Raw genomic sequence first — 27845 nt, forward strand, 5'->3', positions numbered from 1 at the left:
CACAGTAAAGGTGGATTTGTTCCAAGAAGGGGAAACAAAGTGTACATGCTTTTAGCGCATTAAACTCTAGCATAACAACTGGCGGGGGGGAAAGGGGTGGGGAGAGTGATCGGAGGTCCTCAAGACACAGAAAATGAAAACCTCCATCATGGGAGCACAAATCATTCAGTCCCTCGAGCCCATTCCACTAATCAATTAGATCTTGGAGTCTCTGTACCTCAACTCCAATTCTCAGCTTTTGCTCCATACTCTGGCCCTTACCTAACAAAAACCTGTTGATTTAGTCTCCAGAGCTCCAGCATCCATAGCCTTTTGAAGGAGTGAGTTGCAGATTTTCATTTTTCTTTGTGTGATAAAGTGCTTTCTGATTTCACTCTTAAATCAAACTTTTTTTTAATCAGTTTAAAGATCTTAATTAGGTCACTCCATGAACATCTAAACTCAAAGGAATATAAGGCAGGTTTAAATAATGTATCCTAGTATCACGGGAACAATATACTTTCCAGTGCCCAAAACTGAACACAGTACTCCAGATGGGGTCTGACAAAGACTGTTAAACAAAGCATCACTACCTCACCTTTGTATTCTAATCCCCTTAAGATAAAGATCAACATTCCATTAGCCTATTTTGATTACTTTTTGCAGTTGTGAACTTGGTTTTAGTGATTTAGGTTTTTGGATTACTAAATCCAATTGCTTCTCTGTATGACTCTGAAGAAGCGTTATACAGACTTAAAACGTTAACTCTGTTTCTCTCTTTCTCTCTACCAGGCCTGTTTGGTTTATCCAGGATTTTCTGCTTTTATTTATAGTTTGAGATTGTACAACTTTTTTTTTGAAAAGAAAGAGTTGTTTTGATCTGGAATGCCATTGCACTGGCTGAAAGAACGGCTGGAGCAGATTCAATAATAACCTTCCAAAGGGCATTGGATGAACAATTAAAAAAAAGAGAAATATTTCCAGGGCTGAGGAGACAGGGTAGGGTATAGCTGGCACAGACATGATGGGCCAAACAACCTATGATATTCAATTTACTTAAAAGTCAAAACGCAAAACTAATAGGTCCAAATCCTTTCATTCTGCAACAAAATACTTGATAAATAATGCAGTAAAGTTTGATAAGGACAGTCCCCAGCAACACTCACAGAAAAGCACCATGATGACAACATCACATGATGTTTACATCTTTCCCACAGTAGGCGGGGCGTCAGTGATTGACATAGGCCTCCGCCAATAGCACCCGGGGTTGGTCCGCGAACGACCAATCAGCATTCAAGAGGAGGGGGTTCAATGTTGATTGACAAGCTGCCACCGGCACCGGGAACAGAAGCTTTAACACCCCCGCCCCTCCCCAAACAGGTAAACATCGGAAACTATAATATTCATCGGCACTGACCAGCAGCAGGATTAATCCCGCCGGGAAAAAATAACCTTTCCGGAACCGAGGGGGGAACATTCTCGAATTTAAACGCAGATTTTTAAGTCGCGTACGTTGACGGAAAAGGGGGGGGGGGGGGGGGCGCGGTGTTGGGTAACGACCAGGCCGCAGGCGCTTCTGGTTTTTAATTTTGTTCCGTTCGCTAACGGCGACAACCGTCCGCGTTAACCGGAGTGTGGTAGAGACCAACACCTCACCTCTCGCCGTTAGTGATGATGATGCCTCCGCTCTGGGAATGGTTTCTATTCAGCGCCATCTTTACCGTCTCCAGGGAGGCTGCGGCCTGCTGCCTCTGACGTCACCGCGTTTTGCGAGCACGCACAGGAGGCGGGGCTTGGCGAATCCGTCTCCATGGTTACGGGTGACTCACAATGGGACGGTCAGGTGCCTCTGAATCAGGTGACTGCAGATGGATCTTGTTCATGCTGCTTCCTGAGCAGGAGGAGGCCATTCTGCCCATTGAGCCTGTTCCAGGACAGTCAATTGTATCATGGCTGATCTGATTGTGGCCTTAACTCCACTTTCCTGCCTGTCCCCACAACCATAAGACGTAGGAGCAGAAATAGGCCATTCAGCCCTTCGAGTCTGCTCCACCATTCAATGAGATCATGGCTGATCTGATAATCCTCAACTCCACTTTCCTGCCTTTTCCACATTACCCTTGACCCCCTTGTAAATGAAATATTTGTCCAATGAATATTCATCAACCCAGCCTTCACTGCTTGGGAAAAGAGAATTCCAAAGATTAATGACCCTCTGAGGGAAGGAATTCCTCCTAATCTTCTTTCGGTTTCTCCCATTTTACTTGGGGTCACCAAAATGCTGGTTGACCCCACTTCTCCATTTCCTCCTCCTCTCAGTCCTCTTCCAATCCCGCTGTGTTTAAGTCTCTTGCCACCACACCTTTCCATCTGGCCTTAGGTTAAACTGTGCCGTCTAGTTCTAGATTCCCCGAAGAGACAGCATCCTCTTAGCATCTATCCTGTCAACCCCTCTCAGAATCTTATGTTTCAATAAGATGTGCATCTGCACCCACATGGTTCCATTGAAGCGAGGAAAATGGATTGTGAAAGGGTGGGTAGTGGTGGTGTGAGAATTATGTGGAAAGATATGTTTGATTTATAGAAACAGGAGGGGGCAATTCAGCTGCAGCTTGCTATGCTGCTCAATTAGACCATGGCTGATCCCCACCCTATCTCCAATTACCTGCTTTATGTTTGGGTTAGGAAGAGGAAACCTGAGCACAAAATCCTGGCTAACACCCCAGTGCACTGCCAACAGAGTGCTGCATGATCGGAGGTGCTATCCTAGACCCCCTAAAAATTCCCCAGATCCTGGAAAAGCTCCAGCAGAATAGAAAACCACAAATGTAACACCCGTCTTCAAAAAAGGAGGGAGACAGCAATCAGTAAGCGATAGGCCAGTTAGCCTAATATCTGTCATCAGGAAAATACAGGAATGCATAATTAGGACAAGCAGAGTAAATGTTGTTTTATGAAAGGGAATATTTGATAAATTTATTAGCGTTCTTTGAAGATGTAACAAGCTGGATTGGTAAAGGAGAACCCACAGATGGAATGTATTTGGATTTCCAAGTGGTAGATAAGGTACTCAGGTATGTCCTGTCTACAAAATGCAGGACAAATTCCAACCTGGCCAATTACCGTCTCATTCGCCTCCTTTTGATCTTCAACAAATTGATGGAAAATGTCATTGATATAGTATGATCAAGCGGCACTTACAGAGTAATAAGCTGCTGACTGACACTCAGTTTGGCTCCCACCAGGGCCACTCGGCTCCTGACCTCATTGCAGCCTTGGTACAAATGTGGCCAAAAGAGCTGAACTCCAGAGGTGAAGTGAGAGTGACTGCCCTTGACATCAAGGCCACATTTGACCGAGTGTGGCATCAAGGAGCCCTAGCAAAGCTGGAGTCAACGGGAGTCAGGGGGAAAACTCTCCACTGGTTGGAGTCATACCTAGCACAAAGGAAGATAGTTGGGGTTGTTGGAGGTCAATCATCTCAGTTCCAGGACATCACTGCAGGAGTTCCTCAGGGTAGTGTCCTAGGCCCAACCATCTTCAGCTGCTTCATCAATGACCTTCCTTCCATCATAAGGTCAGAAGTGGGGATGTTTGCTGATGATTGCACAATGTTCAGCACCATTCGTGAATACTGAAGCAGTCCATGTTCAAATGCAGCAAGACCTGGACAATATCCAGGCTTGGGCTGACAAGTGGCAAGTAACATTGGTGCCCGACAAGTGTCAGGCAATGACCATCTCCAACAAGAGACAATCTCATCATCGCCCCTTAACATTCAATGGCATTATCATCGCTGAATCCCCCTCTATCAACATCCTGGGGGTTACCATTGACCAGAAACTGAACTAGACTAGCCTATAAATACTGTGGCTACAAGAGCAGGTCAGAGGCTGGGAATTCAGGAGTATGATGGAATACTTGCCTGGATGAGTGCAGCTCAAACAATACCCAAGAACCTCAACACCATCCAAATCAAACAACCCACTTGATTGGCACCCCATCCACTATCTTAAATATTCACTTCCTCCACCTCCAACCCACAGTGACAGCAGTGTGTACAATATACAAAATGCATTGCAGCAACATGTCAACCCTCCTTCGACAGCACCTTCCAAACCTGTGACCTCGACTACCTAGAAGCATCAGATGCTTGGGAACACCACCATCTGCAAGTTCCCATCCAATCCTGATGCTTCACTTTTCTTCACTTCACTTCACTTTTGCTGGGTCAAAATCCTGGAACTCCCTTCCTGTTGGGAGGGTGTTGGTTAAAGAACGGTGTCTCTTAAATAAGTCCCCCTAGTCTTCAGTAGGTCAACAGCAAGTCTTTATTAACTACTAAAAATGCAGTAAAGGGTACAGGCATTGAGCTATCTCCATGTCTAGGTCTTTACATGTCTCTGCTCAATACCATACAGACCCTAGATCTGGGTCATGTTCCTTCTTACATCACTGTGTGGGTAGTTCCATGCTCAGTCCCATATTAACGTTATATGTGCCAAACCCTTATGCTACATTTCCTAACAGCACTGTGGATGTACCTACACATCTGCAATAGTTCAAGAAGCCAGCTCACTGCCAACTTCTCAAGGGCAATTAGGGATGGGCAATAAATGCTGGCCTAGGCAACGATGCCCACATCCCATGAAAAAGAAAACATAAAAACTTACTACACAAGACAAGAGCTCATGGTGTTGGGAATAATATATTCGCATAGATAGGGGTACGGTTAACTAAAGAAAACAGTGATTTGAGATAATTGGGTCATCTGCAGGTTGGCAAACTGTAACTGGTGGAGTGCCACAGGGCTCTGTGCTGGAGCCTCAACTATTTACAATCTATATTAATGATTGTACTAAAGGACTGAGTGTACTGTAGCCAAATTTGCTGACAATACAAAGATAGTTAGGAAAGCAAGCTGTGAGGAGGGCACAAAGAGTCTGCAAATGGATATAGAGTTAAGTTAGTGGGCAACAATTTGGCAGATGAGGTACAATGTGGGAAACTGTGAGGTTATCATATTGGTTGGAAGAATAGAAAAGCAGAATACTATTTAAATGGAGAGAGACTGAGAGAATTCTTGAGGTATAGAGGAATTTGGGTGTCCTCATGAATGACAAAAAAATCAGCATGCAGGTACAGCAAGTAATTAGAATGGTAAATGGAATGTTGGCCTTTAAAAAGTAGGAAAATCTTACTACAACCGTACAGGGCATTATTGCGACCACACTTGGAGTACTGCATATAGTTTTAGTCTCCTTATTTAAGGAGGGAGATACTTGCATTGGAAGCAGTTCAGAGAAGGTTCTCCAGGTCGATTCCTGGGTTGAAGGTGTTGTCTTATGAGGAATGGCTGAGTAGCCTATACTTACTAGAATTTGGCAGAATGTGTGGTGATCTTATTGAAACATTTAAGCTTCTGAGGAGGATGTTTCCCCTTGTGGGGGAATCTAAAACTAGGTGGATGGTGAAAAAAGCGATTTTGAGTGCATACCAGTTGGTTCCTGAGGCAGACAAGCAGAAATTTAGCAATATGAGAAAACAGCCTGGAGAAACTTATTTTCAGTTGGAGAGAGTAAAACAAAGTAATTTTGACCGGTGGATACGGGCAATAAAGATAGAGACAACATATGCAGTTCTTAGATTCAATTCCTTCGGTAGTGAGAACTCATGTGGAGGAACAGAGGACTGAAACAAGGGTAAGACAAGCAACAGAGACAGCTGATGATTATGAGTTAGTTCAAAGAGTAAACCTTTTTTTCATCACCCTTTTAAAGCAGAAAAGGATATCAAGTGGGAAGGTGAAAGAAAGGTGGGTAGTCAGGGAAGGGAAGAGAAGGAGTAGGTGGAAATTTGCAAGAAGTTTTTTCTCAAGAATAAAAAAGGAAGATGCTGAGGGTAGAAGTGACATTCGAAAAGTGATTTCATTGTAATAAAGTTGGGCACACAAAGTCAATGTGTCGGAAATTGCACAGAAAATCTGTTGGAATTATAGGGGTGCAGACAAGTTCTGGAAGTAAAAGTATTGTGGGTTCTGAGGTTCAGGCACAGAAAAAAATAGTGGTTTGTGTACAGGTAAAATAGAAAGAATCAGTGATTGGCAAAGAGGAGGGAATGTGTTCACAAGAGAATTCTGAGGAGCAGGTTGCAGAAATATTTAAAGATTTTGTTTGTGAAGGGGAAGTCTTTCCATGTGGACAGGGTGGAGTAAGTAAAGATGTTAACATTCTAAGAGATACAGGGGCTAGTCAATCCTTAACGTTGTGGGATAGTGACATTTGTTGTTCAGAGGGAATATTGCAGGAACAGGTAATAATAAGTGGGGTTCACGGTGATGGTAAACTACTCCATTGTGGAAGGTAAATTTAAAGAGTAAGTGGAAAACAGGTGAGGTGATTGTTGGAGTAGTGGAAAGTTGCTCATTGCAAGGGTTCAATTTATTTTGGATAGTGATATAGCTGGGTCCCAGATGTGGGTGATGCCTAAGGTAGTTGAGCAGCCTGCAGAAGTGTTTTCAACAGAAGTGTTGTAGTGAGAGCATCCTGGATTGTTTCCAGATTGTGTGATAACAAGATCACAGGCTCATAGGTTGAAACAAGAGGAATAGGAAATTCAAAGGCAGAGAGAAGGTGTGGAAGTCCAATTAGCTGGCACTGTGTTTGATAACATTGCTCAATTGGCAATTCCATTCTTGTTATTTGCTGTTAGGGATGCTCCTAATGCTGGAACTGGTTTCAGTCCTTCTGAACTAGTTTATGGTCATGAGGTAAGGGGACCACTGAAATTGATTCATGAGAAATTGGTGGGTCAAAATTCAGAAACTACTCTCCTGGATTATGTATCAAATGTCAGAGAAAGTTAGGACAGAGCATGTGAGTTGGCTAGGGAACATTTAAAGATATCACAGCAAGTGACGAAAGTGAAGGCAGACAGGAAAGTTACAGCTCGTAGTTTTGTTGCCGGGAAGAAAGTGTTAATTATGTTACCAGTACTCGGTGACTCAGTTCTTTCAAGTTTCCGTTTGAGATTTGAGCAGGTCAACATTTACCACCAGCTGTGCCATAACACCCATTTAATATGGAGAAGAGGAAGAATTTCTACCCACATAGGGTCGTTAGTATTTTGAGTTCACTACCCCAGAGGGAAATGGAGATGAGTCATTGAATATATTCAAGGCTGAGTTAGACAGATTTTTGATCAACTATAGGGAGTCAAAGGTTATGTGGGACAGGCAGGACAGTGGGGTCAAAGCCACAATCGGATTAGCCATGATCTTATTGGATTGTGGCAAAGGCTCAAAGGGCCAAATGGTCGCCTCCTCCTCCTCCTCCTATTTCTTATGTTCTTATGTCTTGCAGATGAGATGTTAAACCAAGGCTCGTCTGTCCTCTCACGTGAGCATAAAACAGGCTTAACAAACCCGTGGCCCATGGGCCAGATTGTGACCCCCAAAGCTATTCTATGTGGCCCCCCGGAGCAACTGTTCAAAATGTCAGGAAGACAGGTAAGTAAATTTGATTATTCTGCATGGGGATGCTTCTCCAATCACAGGCTGTTACTCACCTCCATTTGCTGCTGATAGGCTCACTCGTGAGGATTTCAGGGGGGGGAAGAAGACAGGAGGTGCTGTTGGGGCCCAGGGAGAGAAGGTTCTGCGGGCCCGAGGGAGAGAAGGTGTGTGTGTGTGTGTATGTATGTATGTATGTATGTGTGTGTGTGTGTGTGTGTGTGTGTGTGTGTGAGAGAGAGAGAGAGAGAGAGAGATGGAGAGTGTGGTCTGTGTGTGTAATTGTCAGTAAGGGAGAGAATGAGAGTGTGTGTGTGAGAGAGAGAGAGACAGTCAGTTTGTGTGTGTGTGAGGGAGAGGGAAAAAGTGAGTGTGTGTAAGAGAGAGGGAGGGAATGTGTGTGTGTTTGTAAGAGAGAGGGAGAGAGTGTATGTGTGTGAGAGAGAGAAAGTAAGTGTGTGTGAGGGAGGGAGTGAATGTATATGTAAATGAGGAGAGTCAGTTTGTGTGTGTGAGGGCGAGGGAGAAAGTGTGTTTATGTGTGTGTGTATAAGATGGAGAGAGTGTATATGTGTGAGAGGGAGTTAGTAAGTGTGAGTCTGTGTGTATGAGAGAGAGGGAGAGAGTGAGTGTGAATGTGTGTGTGAGAGAGAGAGTAAATATGAGTGTGTGTGAGAGAGAGGGAGAAAATGTGAGTGTGTGTAAGTGTGCCTGTGAGAAAAGGAGAGTGTGTGAGTGAGAGAGATTGAGTGTGTGTGAAAGAGAGGGAAGAGTGAGGGTGTATGAGAGAGGGAAAGAGTGTGTGTGTGTGTATTTCTGTGAAGGACAGTGAGGGAATGAGTGAGTGTGAGCGTTTGAAACAGAGATTGCACCTGTGTGAGAGAGAGAGGGAGTGAGTTGGTGTGTGAGAGAAAGAGAGGGAGAGAATGAGTGTGTTTGTGAGAGTGAGTTTGTGTGTGTGTGTGAGAGAGTGTTTGAGTGCATCTTTACGTGAGAGGGAGAAAGTGAGTGTGTGTGTTTCTGTGAAAGAGAGTGAGGGAATAAGTGTGTGTGTGAGAGAAAGTGAGTGAGTGAAAGAAAGGGAGAGAGTGACTTTTGTGTGTGAATGAATGTGAGTGTGTTGAGACAGGGAGAGAGAGTGAGTGTGAGTGTGTTGAGACAGGGAGAGAGTGAGTGTGAGTGTGTGTGTGTTTGAGACAGGGAGAGAGTGAGTTTTTTTAATTCATTCATGGGATGTGGGCTCCACTGGCTAGGCCAGCATTTATTGCCCATCTCTAGTTGCCCTTGAGAAGGTGGTGGTGAGCTGCCTTCTTGAACCGCTGCAGTCCATGTGGTGTAGGTACACCCACAGTGCTGTTAGGGAGGGAGTTCCAGGATTTTGACCCAGCGACAGTGAAGGAACGGCCAATATATTTCCAAGTCAGGATGGTGAGCGGCTTGGAGAGGAACTTCCAGGTGGTGATGTTCCCATGAGCCTGCTGCTCTTGTCCTTCTAGGTGGTAGTGTTCGTGGGCTTGGAAGGTGCTGTCTAGGGAGCCTTGGTGAATTCTTGCAGTTCATCTTGTAGATGGTACACACACTGCTGCTACTGTGCATCGGTGGTGGAGGGAGTGAATGTTTGTGGATGTGGTGCCAATTAAGCAGGCTGCTTTGTCCTGGACGGTGTCCAGCTTCTTGAGTGTTGTAGGAGCTGCACTCATCCAGGCAAGTGGGGAGTATTCCATCACACTCCTGACTTGTACCTTGTAGATGGTGGACAGGCTTTGGGGAGGCAGAAGGCGAGTTACTCGCCGCAGGATTCCCAGCCTCTGACCTGCTCTTGTAGCCACAGTATTATATGGCTGGTCCAGCTCAGTTTCTGGTCAGTGGTAATCCCCAGGATGTTGACAGTGGGGAATCAGTGATTTTAATGCCATTGAACATCAAGGGGTGATGGTTGGATTATCTCTTGTTGGAAACGGTCATTGCCTGGCACTTGTGCGGCGCGAATGTTACTTGCTACTTGTCAGCCCAAGCCTGGATGTTGTCCAGGTCTTGCTGCATTTGGACAGGGACTGCTTCAGTATCTGAGGGGTCACAAATGGTGCTGAACATTGTACAATCATCAGTGAACATCCCCACTTCTGGCCTTATGATGGAAGGAAGGTCATTGATGAAGCAGCTGAAGATGGTTGGGCCGAGGACACTACCCTGAGGAACTCCTGCAGTGATGTCCTGGAGCTGAGATGACTGACCTCCAACAACCACAACCATCTTCCTTTGTGCTAGGTATGATTCCAACCAGTGGAGAGTTTTCTCCCTGATTCCCATTGACTCCAGTTTTGCTAGGGCTCCTTGATGCCACACTCAGTCAAATGCTGCCTTGATGTCAAGGGCAGTCACTCTCACCTCAACTCGGGAGTTCAGCTTTTTTGTCCATGTTTGAACCAAGGCTGTAATGAGGTCAGGAGCTGGGTGGCACTGGTGGAACCCAAACTGGGCATCAGTGAGCAGGTTATTGCTAAGCAAGTGCCACTTGATAGCACTGCTGATGACCTTTTCCATTACTTTACTGATGATGGAGAGTAGACTGATGGGGCGGTAATTGGCTGGCTTGGATTTGACCTGCTTTTTGTGTACAGGACATACCTGGGCAATTTTCCACATAGCCGGATAGATGCTGGGACAGCTTGGCTATGGGGCACGGCAAGTTCTGGAACAAGTCTTCAGTGCTATTGCCGGAATGTTGTCAGGGCCGATAGCCTTTGCAGTATCCAGTGCCTTCAGCTGTTTCTTGATATCACGTGGAGTGAATCGAATTGGCTGAAGACTGGCATCTGTGATGGGGACCTCTGGAGGAGGCCGAGATGTATCATCCACTCAGCACTTCTGGCTGAAGATTGTTGCGAATGCTTCATCCTTATCTCTTGCATTGACTTGCTGGGCTCCTCCATCACTGAGGATGGGGATATTTATGGAGCCATGTCCTCCAGTGAGTTGTTTAATTGTCCACCATCATTCACGACTGGATGTGGCAGGACTGCAGAGCTTATATCTGACCCGTTGGTTGTGGGATTGCTTAGCCCTGTCTATCACTTGCTGCTGATGCTGTTTGACACGCAAGTAGCCCTGTGTTGTAGCTTCACCAGGTTGACACCTCATTTTTTGGTATGCCTGGTACTGCTCCTGGCATGTCCTCCTGCACACTTGCTGCCCTCAGTGCTTCCTCCAAGTGATGTTCAACATGGAGGAGCACTGATTCATCAGCTGAGGGAGGGCAGTAAGTGGTCATCAGCAGGAGGTTTCCTTGCCCATGTTTGACCTGATGCCATGAGACTTCATGGGGTCCAGAGTCGAGGACTCACAGGGCAACTCCCTCCCGACTGTAATACCACTGTGCCGCCACCTCTGCTGGGTCTGTCCTGCTCTTGGGACAGGACATACCCAGGGCTGGTAATGGTGGTGTCTGGGACATTATTTATAAGGTGTGTGAGTGAATGTGTGTGTGTGTGTGTGTGTGTGAGAGAGAGATGGAGAGTGTCTGTGTGTGAGTGTGAGAGAGCCATAAAAGGAGAGAGTGAGTGTGTGTGTGTGTGAGATAGAGGAGGAGAGAGAGTGTGTGTGTTAGAGGGAGAGAGTGAGTGCATATGTGTGTGTGAGAGGGAGGGAGTGAGTTGGTGTGAGAGAGAGAGAGAGAGAGGGATACATTGAATGTGTTTATGAGAGAGAGAGGGAGAGAGTGAGTTTGTGTTTGTGAGAGAATGATTGAGTGCATCTGTGTACGAGAGGGAGAAAGTGAGTGTGTGTTTCTGTGAAAGAGTGTGAGTGTGAGTGTGTGAGTGTGAGTGTGAGTGTGTGAGTGTGAGTGTGAGTGTGTGTGTGTGTAAGAAAGAGAGAAAGGGAGAGTATATGTTTGTGAGAGAGAGGGAAAGGAAGCTTGTGTGTTTGTGAGAGATGGAGAAAGTGAGTGTGAGTGAAAAGCAGGGAGAGAGTGAGTGACTATGTGTGTGAGAGAGAGTGAGGGAGTGAGAGTGTGTGCGTGATAGAGGGAGAGGGAGAGAGTGGTGTGTGTGTATGAGAGAGAGGGAGAGAGTGGTGTGTGTATATGTGAGGGAGAAGGAGAGAATGAGTGTGTGTGTGAGAGAGGGAGAGAGTGAGTGTATGTATGTCTGAGAGAGAGTGTGAGTGTGTGTTTGAGAGAGGGAGAGAGTGAGTGAGTGTGTGTGCGAGAGAGAGTGAGTGAGTGTGTGTGGGAGAGGGAGAGAGTGTATGTGTGTGTGGGAGAGAGTGAGTGTGAATGTGTGTGGGAGAGGGAGCGAGTGAGTGTGAATGTGTGTGGGAGAGGGAGAGAGTGAGTGTGAATGTGTGTGAGAGAGGGAGAGAGTGAGTGTGAATGTGTGTGAGAGAGGGGGAGACACTGACTTTGAGTGTGTGAGGGAGAGAGTGAGTGTGAGTGTGTTTAGATAGAGAGAGAGTGTGAGTTTTTGTGTGTTTCAGACAGGGAGAGAGTGAGTGTGTGTGTTTGAGACAGGAGAGAGTAAGAGGGAGTGTGTAAGTGTGTGTGTGAGAAAGAGCGAGAGATGGAGAGTGTCTGTGTGTGAGTATGAGAGAGACCATAAAAGGAGAGAGTTAATGTGTGTGAGAGGGAGAGAGTGAGTGTGTATGTGTGTGAGAGAGTGAGTGTGTGTCTGTATGAGAGGGAGAGAATGAATGTGAGTGTGTGTATGAGAGAGAGAAAGTGTGTGTGTGAGACTGTGTCTGAGAGAGGAGAGAGTAAGTTTATGTGAGAGAGTGGGAAAGAATACCTCTGTGTGAAAGAGAGGGGAAGAGAGAGTGAGTGAGTGTGTGCGTGTGTGTGGGAGAGCAGGAGAGTGAGTGTGAGTGTGTGTGTGCGTGTGAGGGAGAGAGAGAGATGGAGAGTGTTTGTGTGTGTGTCTCTGTATGTGTCTGAGAGTCAGTAAAGGAGAGAGTATGTGTGTGTGAGAGAGGGACAGAGTGAGTGTGGTGTGTTTGAGATAGGGAGTGAGTGAGTGTGAGGGTGTGTGTGTTTGAGAAAGAGTGAGAATGAGTGTGTGTATATGTGAGAGAGGGAGGGAGCGAGTGAGCTTGTGTGTGTGTGCGTGTGTGAGAGAAAGAGAGAAAGGGAGACTGTGAGTGTGTGTTTGTGAGGGAGAGAAAGAGTAAGTGTGTGTATGTGTGAGAGAAGGAGTGAGTGAGTGTGTATGCATGTGAGAGGGAGAAAATGAGTGTGAGTGTGTGTGAGAAAGGGAGAAAGTGAATGTGAATGTGGGAGAGAGTGAGCATGTGTGTGGGGAGAGTGAGTGTGTTTGTGCGAGAGAGAGGCGGAGAGAATGAGAGAGAAAAGGAGACTGTGAGTGTGTGTTTGTGAGAGAGAGTGCACTTGAGAGAGAGGGAGAGAGTGAGTGTGTGTAAAGGGGAGAGTGGTGTATGAGAGAGGGAGGGCATGAGTTGGTGTGTGTGAGAGAGAGGGAGAGAGTGAGTGTGTGTAAAGGGGAGAGTGGTGTATGAGAGAGGGAGGGCATGAGTTGGTGTGTGAGAGAGAGGGAGAGAGTGAGCTTGTGTCTGGCTGTTCACCCTCCCTTCTGGGGGAGGGGGAGCAGCCAGAGGTCATGGTCCACATTGGTACCAATGACTTGGGTAGGAAGGCAGATGTGGTCCTGCTTTCAGAATTTAGGGAGCTAGGTAGAAAATTAGCAAGCAGGACCTCCCATGTAGTAATCTCTGGATTACTCCCAGTGCCACGTGCCAGTGAGTACAGAAATCGCAGGATAAGGCAGATGAATGTGTAGCTGGAAAAATGGTGCAGGAGGGAGGGCTTTAGATTCCTGGGACACTGGGACTGGCTCTGGAGAAGGTGGCACCTGTACAAAACCAGGGTGCATAAATACTGGGAGAAATAGATAACACTAGAGTAGATAATAGTAAGTTAATAGGTGGAGTTGGGGTGAGGGAGAAAGTAACAAAATCTAAATGAAATCTATGCATGTATGTGAATACACAGAGTGTAGTAACTGAGATTGGGGAGTTACAGGCACAGATTACCATGTGGAAATATGATGTTGTGGCGATAACAGAGACCTGGCTCAAGGAAGTAGCAGGACTTGGTGTTAAATATTCTTGGGTACAAGGTGTTCAGAAAAGATAGGATAGGAAGGAAGGGAAGAGGGGTGGTTGTATTGGTTAAGGAGAGCATTGCAGTGCTGGAGAAAGAGGATGTCCCAGAGGGTTCAAGGACAGAATTGATTTGCCTAGACCTAAGGGAAAAAAAAGGGTGCAATTACATTGCTCGGTGTAGTCTATAGACCGCCAACTAGTGAGAAGGACGTAGAGGAACAAACATGCAGGGACAGAGAGATGCAAGCATTGTAGAGTAGTTATAATGGGAGACTTAAATTACCTGAATGTAGACTGGGACAGGGGTAGTGTAAAGGGCAGAGAGGGGCAAAAGTTCCTAGATTGTGTTCAGGAGAATTTTCTACAGCAGTACGTGTCCAATCCAACAAGAAAAGATGTACTGGTTCTTGGAAAATGAGGTGGACCAAGTAGATCACGTGTCAGTGGGGGAACATTTAGGAGACAGTGATCATTGCATTGTCTGTTTCAGGATGATGATAGAAAAGGGCGGCAGGCAATCCAGAATAAGAATAATTAACTGGATAAGAGGCGACTCTGATGGGGCAGGAACGGAGCTGGGCCGGACAGACTGGAACGAAAGACTGATGGGAAAAACTGTAGCTGAACAATGGGCTACCTTCAAAAAGGAATCGGTTCGGGCACAGTCAAGGTATATTCCATCGAAAGGGAAAGGCAGGGCAAACAAATCCAGAACTCCCTGGATGAAAAAGTAGATTGAATTAAGATAAAGAAGAAAAAGTGCGTTTATGACAGGTGTCAGGTAGAAAATACAATTGAGAACCAAGAGGAATTATAGAAAGTTCAGAGGGGAGGTGAAAAGGCATATCAGAGAAGCGAAGAGGGATTATAGGAAAAGACAGTCAGCCAACATAAAGGGGAATCCCAAAGTTTTCTATAGACATATAAATAGTAAATGGATGGTAAAAGGAGGAGTAGGGCTGCTTAGGGACCTAAAAGGGAATTTACACATGGACGAAGGGGCCATGGCTGAGGTATTAAATTAATACTTTGCAAAGGTCTTTACCAAGGGGGTAGATGCTACCCAGGCCATGGTGAAGACGAGGAAACTCTGTCACTAGAAGGGTTCAAAACTGGCAAAGAGGCAGTGTTGAATAGACTATCGGTACTTAAAGTTGACGAGGCACCAGGACCGGATGAGATGCATCTAAGGATATCGAAGGAAGTGAGGGTAGAAATTGCAGGGGCACTGGCCATAATCTTTCAGTCTTCCCCAGACTCAGGGGAGGTGCCAGAGGACTGGAGAATTGCAAACATTACGCTCTTATTCAAAAAAGGTTGTAAGGATAAGCCCAGCAATTACAGACCAGTCAGTTTAACTTCAGTTGGTGGGCAAGATTCGAGAAACAATTATTTGGAATAGAATTAGTCGTCACAAATGGGTTGATAAGGAAGAGCCAGCTTGGATTCCTAAAGGGAAATTGTATTTAACTTGCTGGAGTTTTTTGAAGAGGTAACAGAAAAGATCGATGAGGGTAATGCTGTTGATGTGGTGTACATGGACTTTCAAAAGGCATTCAATACAATACCACATAACAGACTTGTGAGAAAAGTTATTGATCATGGAATAAAAGGGACAGTAACAACGTGGATACAAAATTGACTGAAAAATAGGAAGCAGAGAGTAACGGTCAATGGATGTTTTTCGGGCTGGAGGAAGGTTTGTAGTGGAGTTCCCCATAGGTCAGGATTGGGACCCTTGCCTTTCCTGATATATATAAATGATCTAGATCTTGGTGTGCAGGGGACAATTTCAAAGTTTGTGAATGATACAAAGCTTGGGAGTGTAGTAAACTGTGAGAAGGACAGTGTAGAACTTCAAAAGGACACAGACTAGTTGATGGAGTGGGCAGATAGGTGGCAGATGAAGTTCAATGTGGAGAAGTGTGAGGTGATGCATTTTGGTAGGAAGAGCATGGACAGACAACATAAAATAAGGGGTGAAATTTTGAAGGGGTGCAGGAGCAGAAAGACCTGGGTGTATATGTGCATAGGTCATTGAAAGTGGCAGGACAGGTGGGGAGAGCAGTTAATAAAGAATATAGTATCCTAGGCCTTATTAATAGGGGTATAGAGTACAAGAGCAAGGAGGTTATGTTGAATTTATACAAGACACTGGTTAGACCTCAGTTGGAGTATTGTGTACAGTTCTGGGCACCACACTATAGGAAGGATGTGAACACATTGGAGAGAGTGCAGAAGAGGTTTACAAGAATGGTTCCAGTGATGAGGAGCTTCAGTTATGAAGATAGATTGAAGAGGTTGGGACTGTTCTCCTTGGAGAGGAGAAGGCTAAGAGGAGATTTGATAGAGGTGTTCAAAATCATGAAGGGGTTGGACAGAGTAGATAAGGAGAAGCTGTTCTCGCTCGTAAAAGGATCAAGAACGAGAGGGCACAGATTTAAAGTGATTTGAAAAAGAAGCAAATGTGATGTGAGAAAAAACTTTTTCACACACTGAGTGGTTCGGGTCTGGAATGCACGGCCTGGAAGTGTGGTGGAGCAAGTTCAATCGAGGCATTCAGGAGGGCATTAGATGATTATTTGAATAGAAATAATGTGCAGGGTATGGGGAAAAGGCAGGACAATGGCACTAGTTCATAATGCTCATTTGGAGAGCTGGTGCAGGCATCACGGGCCGAATGACCTCCTTCTGTACTGTTAAAATTCTGTGAATCTCTGTGGAGGGAAGGAGAGAGAGTGTGTGAGTGTGTCAGGAGTGTGATGGAATACTCCCCACTTGCCTGGATGAGTGCAGCTCCCACAACACTCAAGAAGCTTGACACTATTCAGGACAAAGCAACCCGCTTGACTGGCACCACATCCACAAACATTCACTCCCTCCACATCGATGCACAGTGGCAGCAGTGTGTACCATCTACAAAATGCACTGTAGGAACTCATCAAGGCTCCTTAGACAGCACCTTCCAAACCTATGACCACCACCATCTAAAAGGACAAGGGCAGCAGACACATGGGAACACCACCACCTGCAAGTTCCCCTCCAAGCCTGTCACAATCCTGGCTTGGAAATATATCGCCGTTCCTTCACTGTCGCTGGGTCAAAATCCTGGAACTCCCTCCCTAACAGCACTGTGGGTGTACCTACACCACATGGACTGCAGCGGTTCAAGAAGGCAGCTCACCACCACCTTCTCAAGGGCAAATAGGGATGGGCAATAAATGCTGGCCTAGCCAGTAAAGCCTAAATCACTTGAAAGAATAAAAAAAAGTGAGAGGGAAAGAGTGAGTGTGAGAGAGGAGGGGGTGGAGGGGGGGAGAGAGAGAGTGAGTGCTTGTGTTTGCTTGCCTGTGTGAGAGGGGAGGGAGTGAGTGTGTGTGGGAGAGAGAGGGAAAGAGGGAATGTGTTTGTGTGAGAGGGAGAGCATGAGTGTGAGTGTGTATGTGAGAGAGGGAGAGCTTGAGTGTGTGTGTGTGTGTGAGAGAGAGATAGGGAGAGAGTGGGTGTGCATGTGTGTGAGAGAGTGAGTTTGTGTGTGAGAGAGGGATAGAGTGAGTGAGTGTGAATATGTGTGTGAAAGAGAGGGAAAGAGTGTGTGTGTATGTGTGCGTGTGAGAGAGAGTGAGTAAGGGAGACTGTTGGTGTGTGTTTGTGAAAGAGGGAGAGAGTGAGTGCATATGTGAAAAAGAGAGAGTGACTCTGAGAGAGAGAGTGAGTGTATGCATGTGTGAAAGAGAGGGAGAGTGTGTGTGAGAGAGAGAGAGAGAAATGGGAGAGTGTGAATATGTTTGTGAGTTGAGAGTGTGTGTGTGAGAGTGTGTGTGAGAGGAAGAGAGTGAGTGTGAATATGTGTGGGAGAGGGGGAGATGGAGAGTGTGTATGTGCGTGTGTGAGAGAGTTAGCAAGGGAGAGAATAAGTGTATGTGTGTGAGAGAGGGAGAGAGTGTGTGTGTCTGTGAGAGAGTGTATGCAGGTGTGAGAGAGGGAGAGAGTGAGTGTGTTTGTGTGTGAGAGGGAGAGACTGAGTGAGTGTGTGTGTGAATGAGTGTGTGAGAGTGCGTGTGAGAGAGAGGATGAGTGTGTGCGTGTGTGAGAGAGATGGAAAGTGAGTGTGTGTGGGAGAGGGAGGGAGAGTGTGGGTGAGGGTGAGGGAGAGAGAGAAAGCAAGAGTGTGAATGTGTGTTTTTAGAGGGTGAGTGTGTGAAAGAGAGGGAGAGAGTGAGTGCGTGTGAGAGAGATAGGGAGAGAGTAATGTGAGTGTGTGAAAGAGAGGGAAAGAGTGAGTGTGAGTGTATATATGAAAGAGAGGGAGAGGGTGTGTGTAATTGTGTGTAAGGGAGAGGTGGAGGGTCAGTGAGTTTGTGTGGGAGAGGGGGAGAGTGAGTATGTGTGTGTATGTGTGAGAGTGAATAAGGGAAAGAGTAAGTGTGTTTTTGTGTGTGTGAGAGAGAGAGAGAGAAAAGGAGAGCATGAGTGTGTGTTTCTCAGAGAGGGTGAGTGAGTGCGTGTGTGTGTGAGGGAGAGAGTGAATGTGTGTGTGTGAGCAAGTGAGTATATGGGAGAGAGAGTGCGTATGTGAAAAAGAGAGAGAGAGTGACTCTGCGTGAGAGAGAGAGAAAGTGAGTGTGTGTATGTGTGTATGAAAGAGAGGGTGAGAGTGTGTGTGTGAGAGAGAAATGGGAGAATATGAAGTGTGTTTGTGAGAGAGTGGGTGTGTATGTGAGCAAGTGAGTGTATCTGAGAGAGGGGAAGAGAGTGATTGAGAGAGAGGGAGAGAGTGAGTGTGAATATGTGTGTGGGAGAGAGGGAGATGGAGAGTGAGTAAGGGAGAGAGTGAGTGTCTGTGTGAGAGAGGGAGCTTTTGTGGGAGAGTGTACGTGGGTGTGAGAGAGGGAGAGAGTGAGTGTGTGTGTGTGAGGGAGAGACTGAGTGAGTGTGTGCGTGAGAGTCAGTGAATGAATGAGAGTGCGTGTGAGAGAGGTGAGTGTGTGTGTGTGTGTGAAAGAGAGAAAAGGAGAGTGTGTGTGTGTGTGAGCAAGTGAGTGTATGTGAGAGAGGGAGAGATTGATGTGTATGTAAAAAAGAGGGAGAGAGTGAGTTTGTGTAAGTGAGAGAGAGTGAGTGTGTGTTTGCTAAAGAGGGAGAGATTGAGTGAGTGTGTGTGAGAGAGAGGAAGAGATTGAATTCGTGTGAGAGGGAGAGGGTGAGTATGTGTGTGAGAGTGGGAGAAAGTGTGTAAGAGAGAGGGACAGAGTGAGTGAGTGTGTATGGGAGAGGGGGAGAGTGAGCATGAGTGAGTGTGTGAGAGGGAGAGATGAAGAGTAAATGCATGTGCATGTATAAGAGAGTGTGTAAGGGAGATAGTGAATGAATGTGTGAGAGAGGGACTGTGCGTGTGAGAGAAAGAGGGAGAAAGTGAGTGTGAGTGTGTGCGATAGAGGGAGAGAGAGATTGTGTATGAGAGAGAGAGTGAGTGTGTGTGTGAGAGAGAGTGTGTATATGTGTGTGTGAGAGAAGGAGGCAGAGAGTTAGTGTGTGTGAGAGTGACTGTGTGTGTGACAGAGAGAGTGTGAGTGTGTGTGTGAGAGGGAGAGATGGAGAGTGTATGTATGTGTCTGTGCATGTGCGTGTGTGAGTGACTGTGCGAGAGAGGGAGTGAGTGAGTGAGTGTGTGAGAAAGGGAGTGTGTGTGAGAGGGAGAGAGTGATGTGTATGTGAAGAAGAGGGAGAGAGTGAGTTTGTGTGAGAGTGTGTGTGAAAGAGAGGGAGAGATTGAGTGAGTGTGTGTGAGAGAGAGGAAGAGAGTGAATTTGTGTGGGAGAGAGGGAGAGGGTGAGAGTGTGTGTGTGAGAGAGATGGAGAGTGTATGTATGTGTGTGTGTGCATGTGTGAGAGTGAGTAAGGGAGAGAGTGAGTGAGTGTGTGAGAGAGGGATTGTGTGTGTATGAGAGAGAGAGTGAGAGTGAGTGTGTGTGATAGAGGAAGAGAGTGAGTCTGTGTGTGAGAGGGACAGAGTGAGTGCATGTGTGAGAGAGAGGGAGTGTGTGTTGTTTGTGAGAGAGAGAGATAAAGGGAGTGTGTGTGTATGTGTGTGTGTGAGAGAGAGAGTGAGTGTATGTGTGTGTGAGAGAAAGTGAGCGTGTGAGGGAGAGAGTGAGTGAGTGTGTGTGAGAGAAAGGAAGAGAGTGAGTTTGTGTGAGAGAAAGGGAGAGAGTGTGTGAGGGAGAGGGTGAGTGAGTGTGCGAGAGAGGGAGAGGATGAGAGAGTGCGTGTGTGAGAGAGTGAGTGCGTGTGTGAGTGAGTGAGTGCGTGTGTGAGTGAGTGAGTGTGTGTGAGAGAGAGGGAGAGAATTATGTATGTGAAAAAGAGGGAGAGAGTGAATTTGTGTAAGAGAGAGAGTGTATGTATGAAAAATAGCGGGAGATTGAGTGAGTGTGTATGAGAGAGGGGGAGAGCAAGTGTGTGTGAGAGGGAGAGATGGAGAGTGTATGTGTGTGTGTGTGTATGTGTGTGTGATAGAGGGAGGCAGAGAGTGAGTGTGTGAGAGAGAGCGTGAATGTTTGTGCGTGACAGAGAGAGTGTGTGTGTGTGTGTGAGAGTGAGGGAGAGAGTGAGTGTGAAGTGTGTTTGAAAGAGAGAGAGAGTGAGTGTCTGTTTGTGAGCACGGGAGAGAGTGAGTGTATGTGAAGAAGAGGGAGAGAGTGAGTGTGCGTGTGTGTGTGAGAGAGAGAGAGAGAGAGAAAGGGAGAGTGTGAGTGTGTGTGAGAGAGAGGGAGAGGGTGAGAGCGGGAGAGAGTGAGCGCGAGTGTGTAAGAGAGTGACAGAGTGAGTGAGTGTGCATGGGAGAGGGCGAGAGCAAGTGTGTGTACGAGAGGGGGAGATGAAGAGTGTATGTATGTGTGTGTGCATGTGTGTGAGTAAGGGAGAGAGTGAGTGAGTGCGTGAGAGAGGGAGTGTGTCTGTGTGAGAAGTAGGGAGTGGGTCTGAGTCTGTGTTAGCAAGAGAGGGAGAGTGTGAATGAGTGCACGTGCCTTTTTGTGTGTGTGAGGGAGAGAGAGTAAGTGAGAGGGAGAGAGTGAGTGTGTATGAGAGAGACTGAGTGTGAGTGTGTGAGACAAAGGTAGACAGTATGTGTGAATGTGTGTGTGAAAGAGGGGAAGAGAGTGAGTGTGTCCATGTTAGAGTTAGAGAGGGAGAGAGTGTGTGTGTGTGTCTGAGAGAGAGGCAGGGAGAAAGTGAGTGTGTGTGTGTGTTTGAGACAGGGAAAGAGTGTGTGTGTTTGAGACAGAGAGAGAGTGAGTGTGACTGTATGTGTGAGAGGAGAGGGTCAGTGTGCGTGAGAGCGTGTGTGTGTGTTTGTGTATATGTGAGAGAGAGTGATTGAGCCTGTATGAGAGAGAGAGGGAGAGTGATTGTGAGTGTGTGTGGGAGAGGAGAGCGTCAGTGTGCGTGAGAGCGTGTGTGTTTGTGTATGTGTGAGAGGGAGCGATTGAGCCTGTGTGAGAGAGAGAGAGAGGGAGAGTGATTGTGAGTGTGTGTGGGAGAGAAGAAGAGGGAGAGGGTACGTGTGTGTGTGTGTGTGTGTGTGTGTGTTTGAGACAGGGAGAGAGTGAGTGTGACTGTATATGAGAGGGAGAGAGTGAGTGAATGTGTGCTTGTGTGTGTCTGTTAGAGAGGGAGAGAGTGATGTGTATGTGAGAGAGAGGGAGAAAGTGATGTTATGTGAAAAAGAGGGAGAGAGTGAATTTGTGTGTGAGAGAGTGAGAGTGTGTGCGAAAGATAGGGAGATATTGAGTGAGTGTGTGTGAGAGAGAGGGAGAGAGGGAGAGAGTGAGTTTGTGTGAGAGAGAGAGGGAGAGGGCGAGTGAGAGTGTGTGGGAAAGGAGAGAGTGAGTGTGAGTATGTGTGTATAAAAGAGTGACAGAGTGAGTGAGTATGCATGGGAAAGGGGGAGAACAAGTGAGAGGAAGAGATGGGGAGTGTATGTATGTGTGTGTGTGCGTGTGAGAGAGTGAGTGTGTGAGAGACGGAGTGTGTCTGTGTGAGAGAAGTAGGGACTGCGTCTGAGCCTGTGTTTGTGAGAGAGGGAGAGTGTGAATGAGTGCATGTGCCTGTGTGAGTGTGTGAGAGAGTGAGTGTGTGTGAGAGAGTGAGTGTGTGTGAGAGAGTGAGTGTGTGTGAGAGAGAGAGGTAGGGAGTGAGTGTGAATGTGTTTGTGAAAAAGGGGAAGAGAATGAGGTGTCCACGTTAGAGAGTGTGTGTGAGTGGGTGTGTGTGTGTATGTGAGAGGAAGGGAGAAAGTGAGTGTGTGTGTTTGAGACAGGGAGAGTGTGAGTGTGACTGTGTGTGTGAGAGAGTGAGTGTGTGAGAGAGGGAGTGTATGTGTGAGTGAGGGAAAGAGCAAGCGTGTTAGAGAGAGGGAGAGAGAGTGTGTATGTGTGTGTGAAAGAGAGGGAAAGAATAAGTGTGTGTGATAGAGAGAGAGAGTGTGTGTGTGTGAGTGTGTGTGTTTGTATGTGTGTGTGAGAGAGGGAGGCAGGAAGTGCGTGTGTGAGAGAGGGAGAGAGTGAGAGTGAGTGTGAGTGTGTGTGTGTGTGAGAGAGAGGGAGAGAGTGGGGTTATGATATGGCAGGTAGTGATGGCTGGGCTGACCAAATCCCAAAGGGAAAATTAGTCAAGCTATCAGAATGATTTTAATTTGTATTTTTATTATGAGAAGGTATGTGTACTGAAGTCAGAAGTAAAGATTCCACTACCACTTTTGGAGATTTTAAATATTAACTTAAAATATTTATTAACAAAAGAAAATAAAACTTAAACACAAGATTACTGTTACACAGTTAAATTTAGTTTTACAACCTTTCCCGAAATATTTCTACTTAGCTAGACTCACAAATAAACACCCTCTTCCAGGCAACAGTCCCTATAGATTCTTAATCTATAAAACATCCAGTAATATTACTGCAAGACACCCACTGTTGCTATAGAGGAGGTATCTCACAGGGCTTCTTTCTCCCTCTAACTTGACAGTGGAAATCCAAGGTTTGTAACAAAACCTCACTTTCTGGAACAAACAAACACTTTTCTGGGGTGACTGGAGGCTGCTCACTTCACAGGTCTGTCCTCGCACAATACACTCTACAAGATATCACATGGCCACACCTCTCATACAGCTTTCAATCTTTCCTTAAATATGTTTTTTTTTTCTTTCATCTTTAAACCCATTGTTCTTAACTTTCTTCTGAAGTTATGTTTCCCAGAATATAAAAAATATTTCATGTTGTCTTTATGGCCAACACTTTCAGGAAAAGTAAACTTAATAACTTTGCTTTATTCATTTATGATCTTTGCCAGTTGTAAACTTCCTTATCTTTCTCCTTGAAATTCAACAACTAAAAATTCAACTCCTCATTTATCTCCTAATGCAAATTCCTAATCATGCTGTATTTACATGTATCCCATCTTAGCTTATTCATCTCCACCTCAAAATGCCTGCTTTTATGCCTAACCCTTTGATGATTTAAACCTTGCAGTCTGACTGTCTTAAGTGTAATTAAATCAGCCACACACACAAACATAAACGCAGCCCCCATAAGCCTGCTTCACAGTATCCCACAGTAACATTGGAAAAAATAATATTTTCTTTAGTGAGTGTGTGTGAAAGAGAGGGAAAGAGTGAGTATCAGTGTGTATAAGAGAGAGTTAGAGTCAGTGTGAGTGTGTGCGAGAGAGTGAGTGTGAATATGTGTGTAAAGGAAAGGGAGAGACTGTGTTGTAAGAGAGAGGGAGATAGTGAGTGTGATGTGTGTGTGAAAGAGAGGGAGATAGAGTGTGTGTGTCTGTGTGTTTCTGGCTCACTCCCAGTGTCAGAATTCTCAGTCACCCTCATCCCCACACACCCTCAGTGAGTGACCACCCTGAGACTGGGAGTGAGCTGGACACACACACATTCACACTCCAATCTCATTTTTATTCATTACTCGTTTTAAAATGATCAATTTATTGCTTTGACGTTGCTTTAATTTTGCTCAGCAAGTTGTTTCTTTTCTTCACACACAATTTAAGAAAAAAAATTATGTAACTTTCTGAAATCTGCTTGTTAGCCCCTTTAATGAGAAAAACATGAACATGTGGCCCCCACTCAAAAAGATAGGACCAGCCTGGTATAAAATATCCCGTGGCACTATTTTGAAAAAAGCAGGGGAGTGGTACCCAATGTCCTGCCCAATATTTATCACTCAACAAACACCACTGTCGCTTGTCATGGATAAGTTACAGCTTGCGGAGTTTGCTGTGTGCAAATTGGTTGCTGTGTTTCCAACAACAATAAGATGAATTTTAAGTAGAAAAGTCTGTCTTGAACCTAACGGCTTTACAAAAGGTTGCCCCACAATGATAATACGCGGAGCTGAGTGGGACTTCCGCGCCCCCCCCCCCCCCCCAACCCCCCAACCAGGGAAAGAAAGCCCCGCCCTCCAGAGTTGCCAACCAATCTGATTGGCTGGCAACTGAGTAGCCCCAGCGGCACCGGAGCTGAGTTGTGGCTGCTGCTGGGACTACAAGCAATCCCGGGGAGAAGATCCATGGATGCCAGACTGCTGAGTCTGGGGTTTTTGGTCAGAGAGGGAGGCAGCGGGGAGAGGTTTGGGGGTCGATTTCCGGAGGCCAGGAGGGGTACCATCTTGGGGAGGGCGTTCCCCCGATTGGCCTCTTCCTTCCCATCTTTTAAGCTGAGGTTATGAAGGAATGGGCTGGCCTCCTTTGTCCCAGCTTCTCTAGCCACATGTATTATTGATGCATGAGTGGAAACAGGCCCTGAACTGACCATTAATAAGCAAGTTCAGGGCCTTAATAGGTCTAAAGGAGAGCAGGTTGGCTGATGCCTTATACCCCACCGTATAAGCACACAGCTTGGGGGCATGGGCAGGAAGGTGGTGGGCTAGCCTGCCATTTAATTTTATATGCCCCCACCCCCTGGCACGTTTGCTGGTGATGGTGGGCCTCAAAATTTCCCCCAATGACTAACTAAACTTTGAAAGTCCTTTATCGGCTGTGCAGTGGTTTGAAACCGCCTGAGATCATGGAAGATTCGATACAAACGCACGTTCACCCTCTACTGAGATCCTGGGAGGGAGAGAGTTTAAGATTGGGGTAGTTATGTTGAAGAAGTAAATTTGAAGGCAATTTTTGTGCTGTCATATTCTTGCCACATTGTTTGTGAACAAGATCACCAGATTTTTCAAAGATTATGACATTGTGGTGTAAAAACAGAAAGTGCTGGAAATACCCAATATGCTCAGTGGAAAACAAACAGGTTTATATTTTGTGTGGATCTATACAATCAGACTGGCATGTTTAAGAGGAGAGTACTCTTACAGGACTGAGCAAATGAAAGGTCATAGGTGAAATAGCTTCCTGTTCAGGACAGGAGGATGTCGCTTTCACATAAAAGCTGTTAATTGATTCAATATCGCATCAATAGATTTTAAAATCACAGAACAAGTTGTGAAATGACTTCTATGGCATGAATGTTCTTGTTATCATTTAAATAAAGTGTGATTCAATTATGACTCAAGGATATGAGGAGATGCTGACTGTGAAAGGGAGAATCACAAAGGGTAAAAGGTCTGCAGTTATTGAGGTCAGTATTTGGAGCAGAAGAGTGTTTAGGAGGAAGTTGACATGCTATTTCTGATGACAGCATTAAGCCTGATTGACGCAGTGCATGAGGCCTGTGAATGGAATTGTTGAGAGTGAGGCAGGGTGGTGCTGGTGGATTGAAGTAGCAAGCAAAATGGTTCCCAGGGTTCAATCGCACCCGTGTCAGAGGACAGTATGGCAGGTTAGAGGACATCAGAGTCATTTTATGGTACAGAGAAAACATTTGGGCCCCAAGAAGGCAATGTAGAATGAAACAAACGGACAAATGATGCATTTACTGTGTTGCTAGGGATAATGCCTGAGAAAGAGGAATGATGATAATGGAAGAGTGAGCATATGTGAATAGCAGTTGCTGCAAAGCAGAAAATGCACTTGGTGACAAGAGTGGAAGATGATACGTTGGTGCGACCACACCTGGGGTACTGTGTACAGCTTTCGTCTCTTATCTAAGGAAGGATATACTTGCCTTAGAAGGAATGTAATGTAGGTTTATTAGATTGATTTCTGGGATGAGGAGATTGTCCTATGAGGAAAAATTGAGTGGATTAGGCCTATATTGTGTAGTGTTTAGAAGAATTAGAGGTGGTCTCAATAAAACAGATAAAATTCTCAAGGGTAGATGCTAGGAGGATGATTCCCCTGCCTGGGGAGTCTAGAACACGGGATCACAGTCTCAGAACAAGGGATTCGATGAGAAGGAAAACAGAGGCTTTTAGCAGATACAAGGGGAGCAAATCAGTGGAGGAATTAGTGGAGTACAGAAAGCGCAGGGTGGAGCTTAAGAGAGCAATTAGGAGAGCAAAGAGGGGATATGAGAAAGTTCTGGCAGGAAAAAGTAGGGAAAATCCCAAGATATTCTATAAGTATATCAATGGGAAGAGGATAACCAGGGAAAGAGTAGGGCCCATAAGGGACCAAGGAGGCAATCTGTGGGTGGAGCCAGAGGACATCGGTAGAGTGTTGAACGAATACTTCACATCCGTCTTCACCCAAGAGAATGAGGATGAAGGTATGGAACTCGGGGAGAGGGACTGCGAGGTTCTTGAGCAAATTGATATAGGGAGTGACAAGGTATTGGAGGTGTTGGCAGACTTAAAAATGGACAAATCTCCAGGTCCAGATGATTTGTGTCCCAGACTGCTGAGGGAGGCAAGGGAGGAGATCGCAGGGGCTCTAACCCAAATTTTTAATTCCTCTCTGGCCACGGGGGAGGTGCCAGAGGACTGGAGAACAGCTAATGTGGTTCCGCTATTTAAGAAGGGTTGTAGAGATAAGCCAGGGAACTACAGACCAGTGACTCTCACATCGGTGGTAAGGAAACTATTGGAGAAAATTCTGAAGGAGAGAATCTATCTCCACTTGGAGAGGCAAGGTTTGATCAGGGATAGTCAGCATGGCTTTGTCAGAGGGAGGTCATGCCTAACAAATTTGATTGAATTTTTTGAGGTGGTGACCAGGTGTGTAGAAGAGGGTGGTGCAGTTGATGTAGTTTATATGGATTTCAGCAAAGTCTTTGACAAGGTCCCACATGGGAGACTTATAAAGTAGGCAAATGCACATGGGATACAGGGTTATTTGATAAGGTGGATTCAAAATTGGCTTAGTTGTAGGAGACAGAGGGTGATGACAGAAGGATGCTTTAGTGACTGGAAGCCAGTGTCCAGTGGTGTACCACAGGGATCTGTGCTGGGTCCCCTATTATTCGTCATTTATATAAACGACATAGATGACTATGTCGGGGTAGGATTAGTAAGTTTGCGGATGACACAAAGATTGGCCAGGTGGTTAACAGTAAGGTTGAGTGTCTTGGGCTACAGGAAGATATAGACGGGATGGTCAAATGAGCAGATAAGTGGCAGATGGAATTTAACCCTGAAAAGTGTGCGGTGATACACTTTGGAAGGAATAATTTGACAAGGAAGTATTCAATGAACGGCATGGCACTAGGAAGTCCTGAGGAACAAAGGGACCTTGGCGTGTGTGTCCTTAGATCTCTGAAGGTGGAGGGGCATGTTAGTGGGGTGGTGAAAAAGGCCTATGGAACACTTGCCTTTATCAATCGAGGCATAGATTACAAAAGTAGGGAGATCATGTTGGAGTTGTATAGAACCTTGGTGAGGCCACAGCTGGAGTACTGTGTGCAGTTCTGGTCGCCACATTATTATAAGAAGAATGTGATTGCAGAGGAGATTCACCAGGATGTTGCCTGGGCTGAAACATTTAAGTATTGAAGAGAAGTTGGATAGACTTGGGTTGTTTTCGTTGGAGCAGAGAGGACTGAGGGGCAACCTGGTCGAGGTGTACAAGATTATGAGGGGCATGGACAAGGTGGATAGGGAGCAGCTGTTCCCCTTAGTTGAAGGGTCAGTCACAAGAGGGCATAAGTTCAAGGTGAGGGGCAGGAGGTTTAGGGGCAATGTGAGGAAAAACTTTTTTACCCAGAGGGTGGTGACGGCCTGGAATGCGCTACCTGGGTGGGTGGTGGAGGCGGGTTGCCTCACATCCTTTAAAAAGTACCTGGATGAGCACTTGGCACGTCATAACATTCAAGGCTATGGGCCAAGTGCTGGTAAATGGTATT

The 27845-nt window shown here is 46.0% G+C and overlaps 1 protein-coding gene and 1 long non-coding RNA gene across 4 annotated transcripts in view; one reads left to right on the forward strand and one right to left on the reverse strand.

Annotated features, from left to right (window-relative positions):
* LOC144669534 (WW domain-binding protein 2-like) overlaps positions 1-1801 on the reverse strand; it is a 35509-nt gene extending 33708 nt beyond the window's left edge. For 2 of the 3 annotated variants that reach the window (XM_078532007.1, XM_078532006.1), the window contains exon 1: positions 1636-1784. In XM_078532007.1, coding sequence (XP_078388133.1) covers positions 1636-1694 — 59 coding nt within the window. In that variant the 5' untranslated portion in view covers positions 1695-1784. Of the gene's footprint in view, positions 1-1635 lie in introns of all 3 variants that reach the window. The other variant, XM_078532004.1, reaches the window with a different exon arrangement.
* LOC144669535 (uncharacterized) lies at positions 1281-25681 on the forward strand. The gene is made up of 3 exons (XR_013573682.1): positions 1281-1359; positions 7341-7486; positions 25554-25681. It is a non-coding gene; the product is annotated as an uncharacterized LOC144669535 (long non-coding RNA).
* Positions 25682-27845: the final 2164 nt, after the last annotated feature.

Source organism: Cetorhinus maximus, chromosome 29 (genome assembly GCF_964194155.1).
Source record: "Cetorhinus maximus chromosome 29, sCetMax3.hap1.1, whole genome shotgun sequence".
Taxonomy (NCBI): domain Eukaryota; kingdom Metazoa; phylum Chordata; class Chondrichthyes; order Lamniformes; family Cetorhinidae; genus Cetorhinus; species Cetorhinus maximus.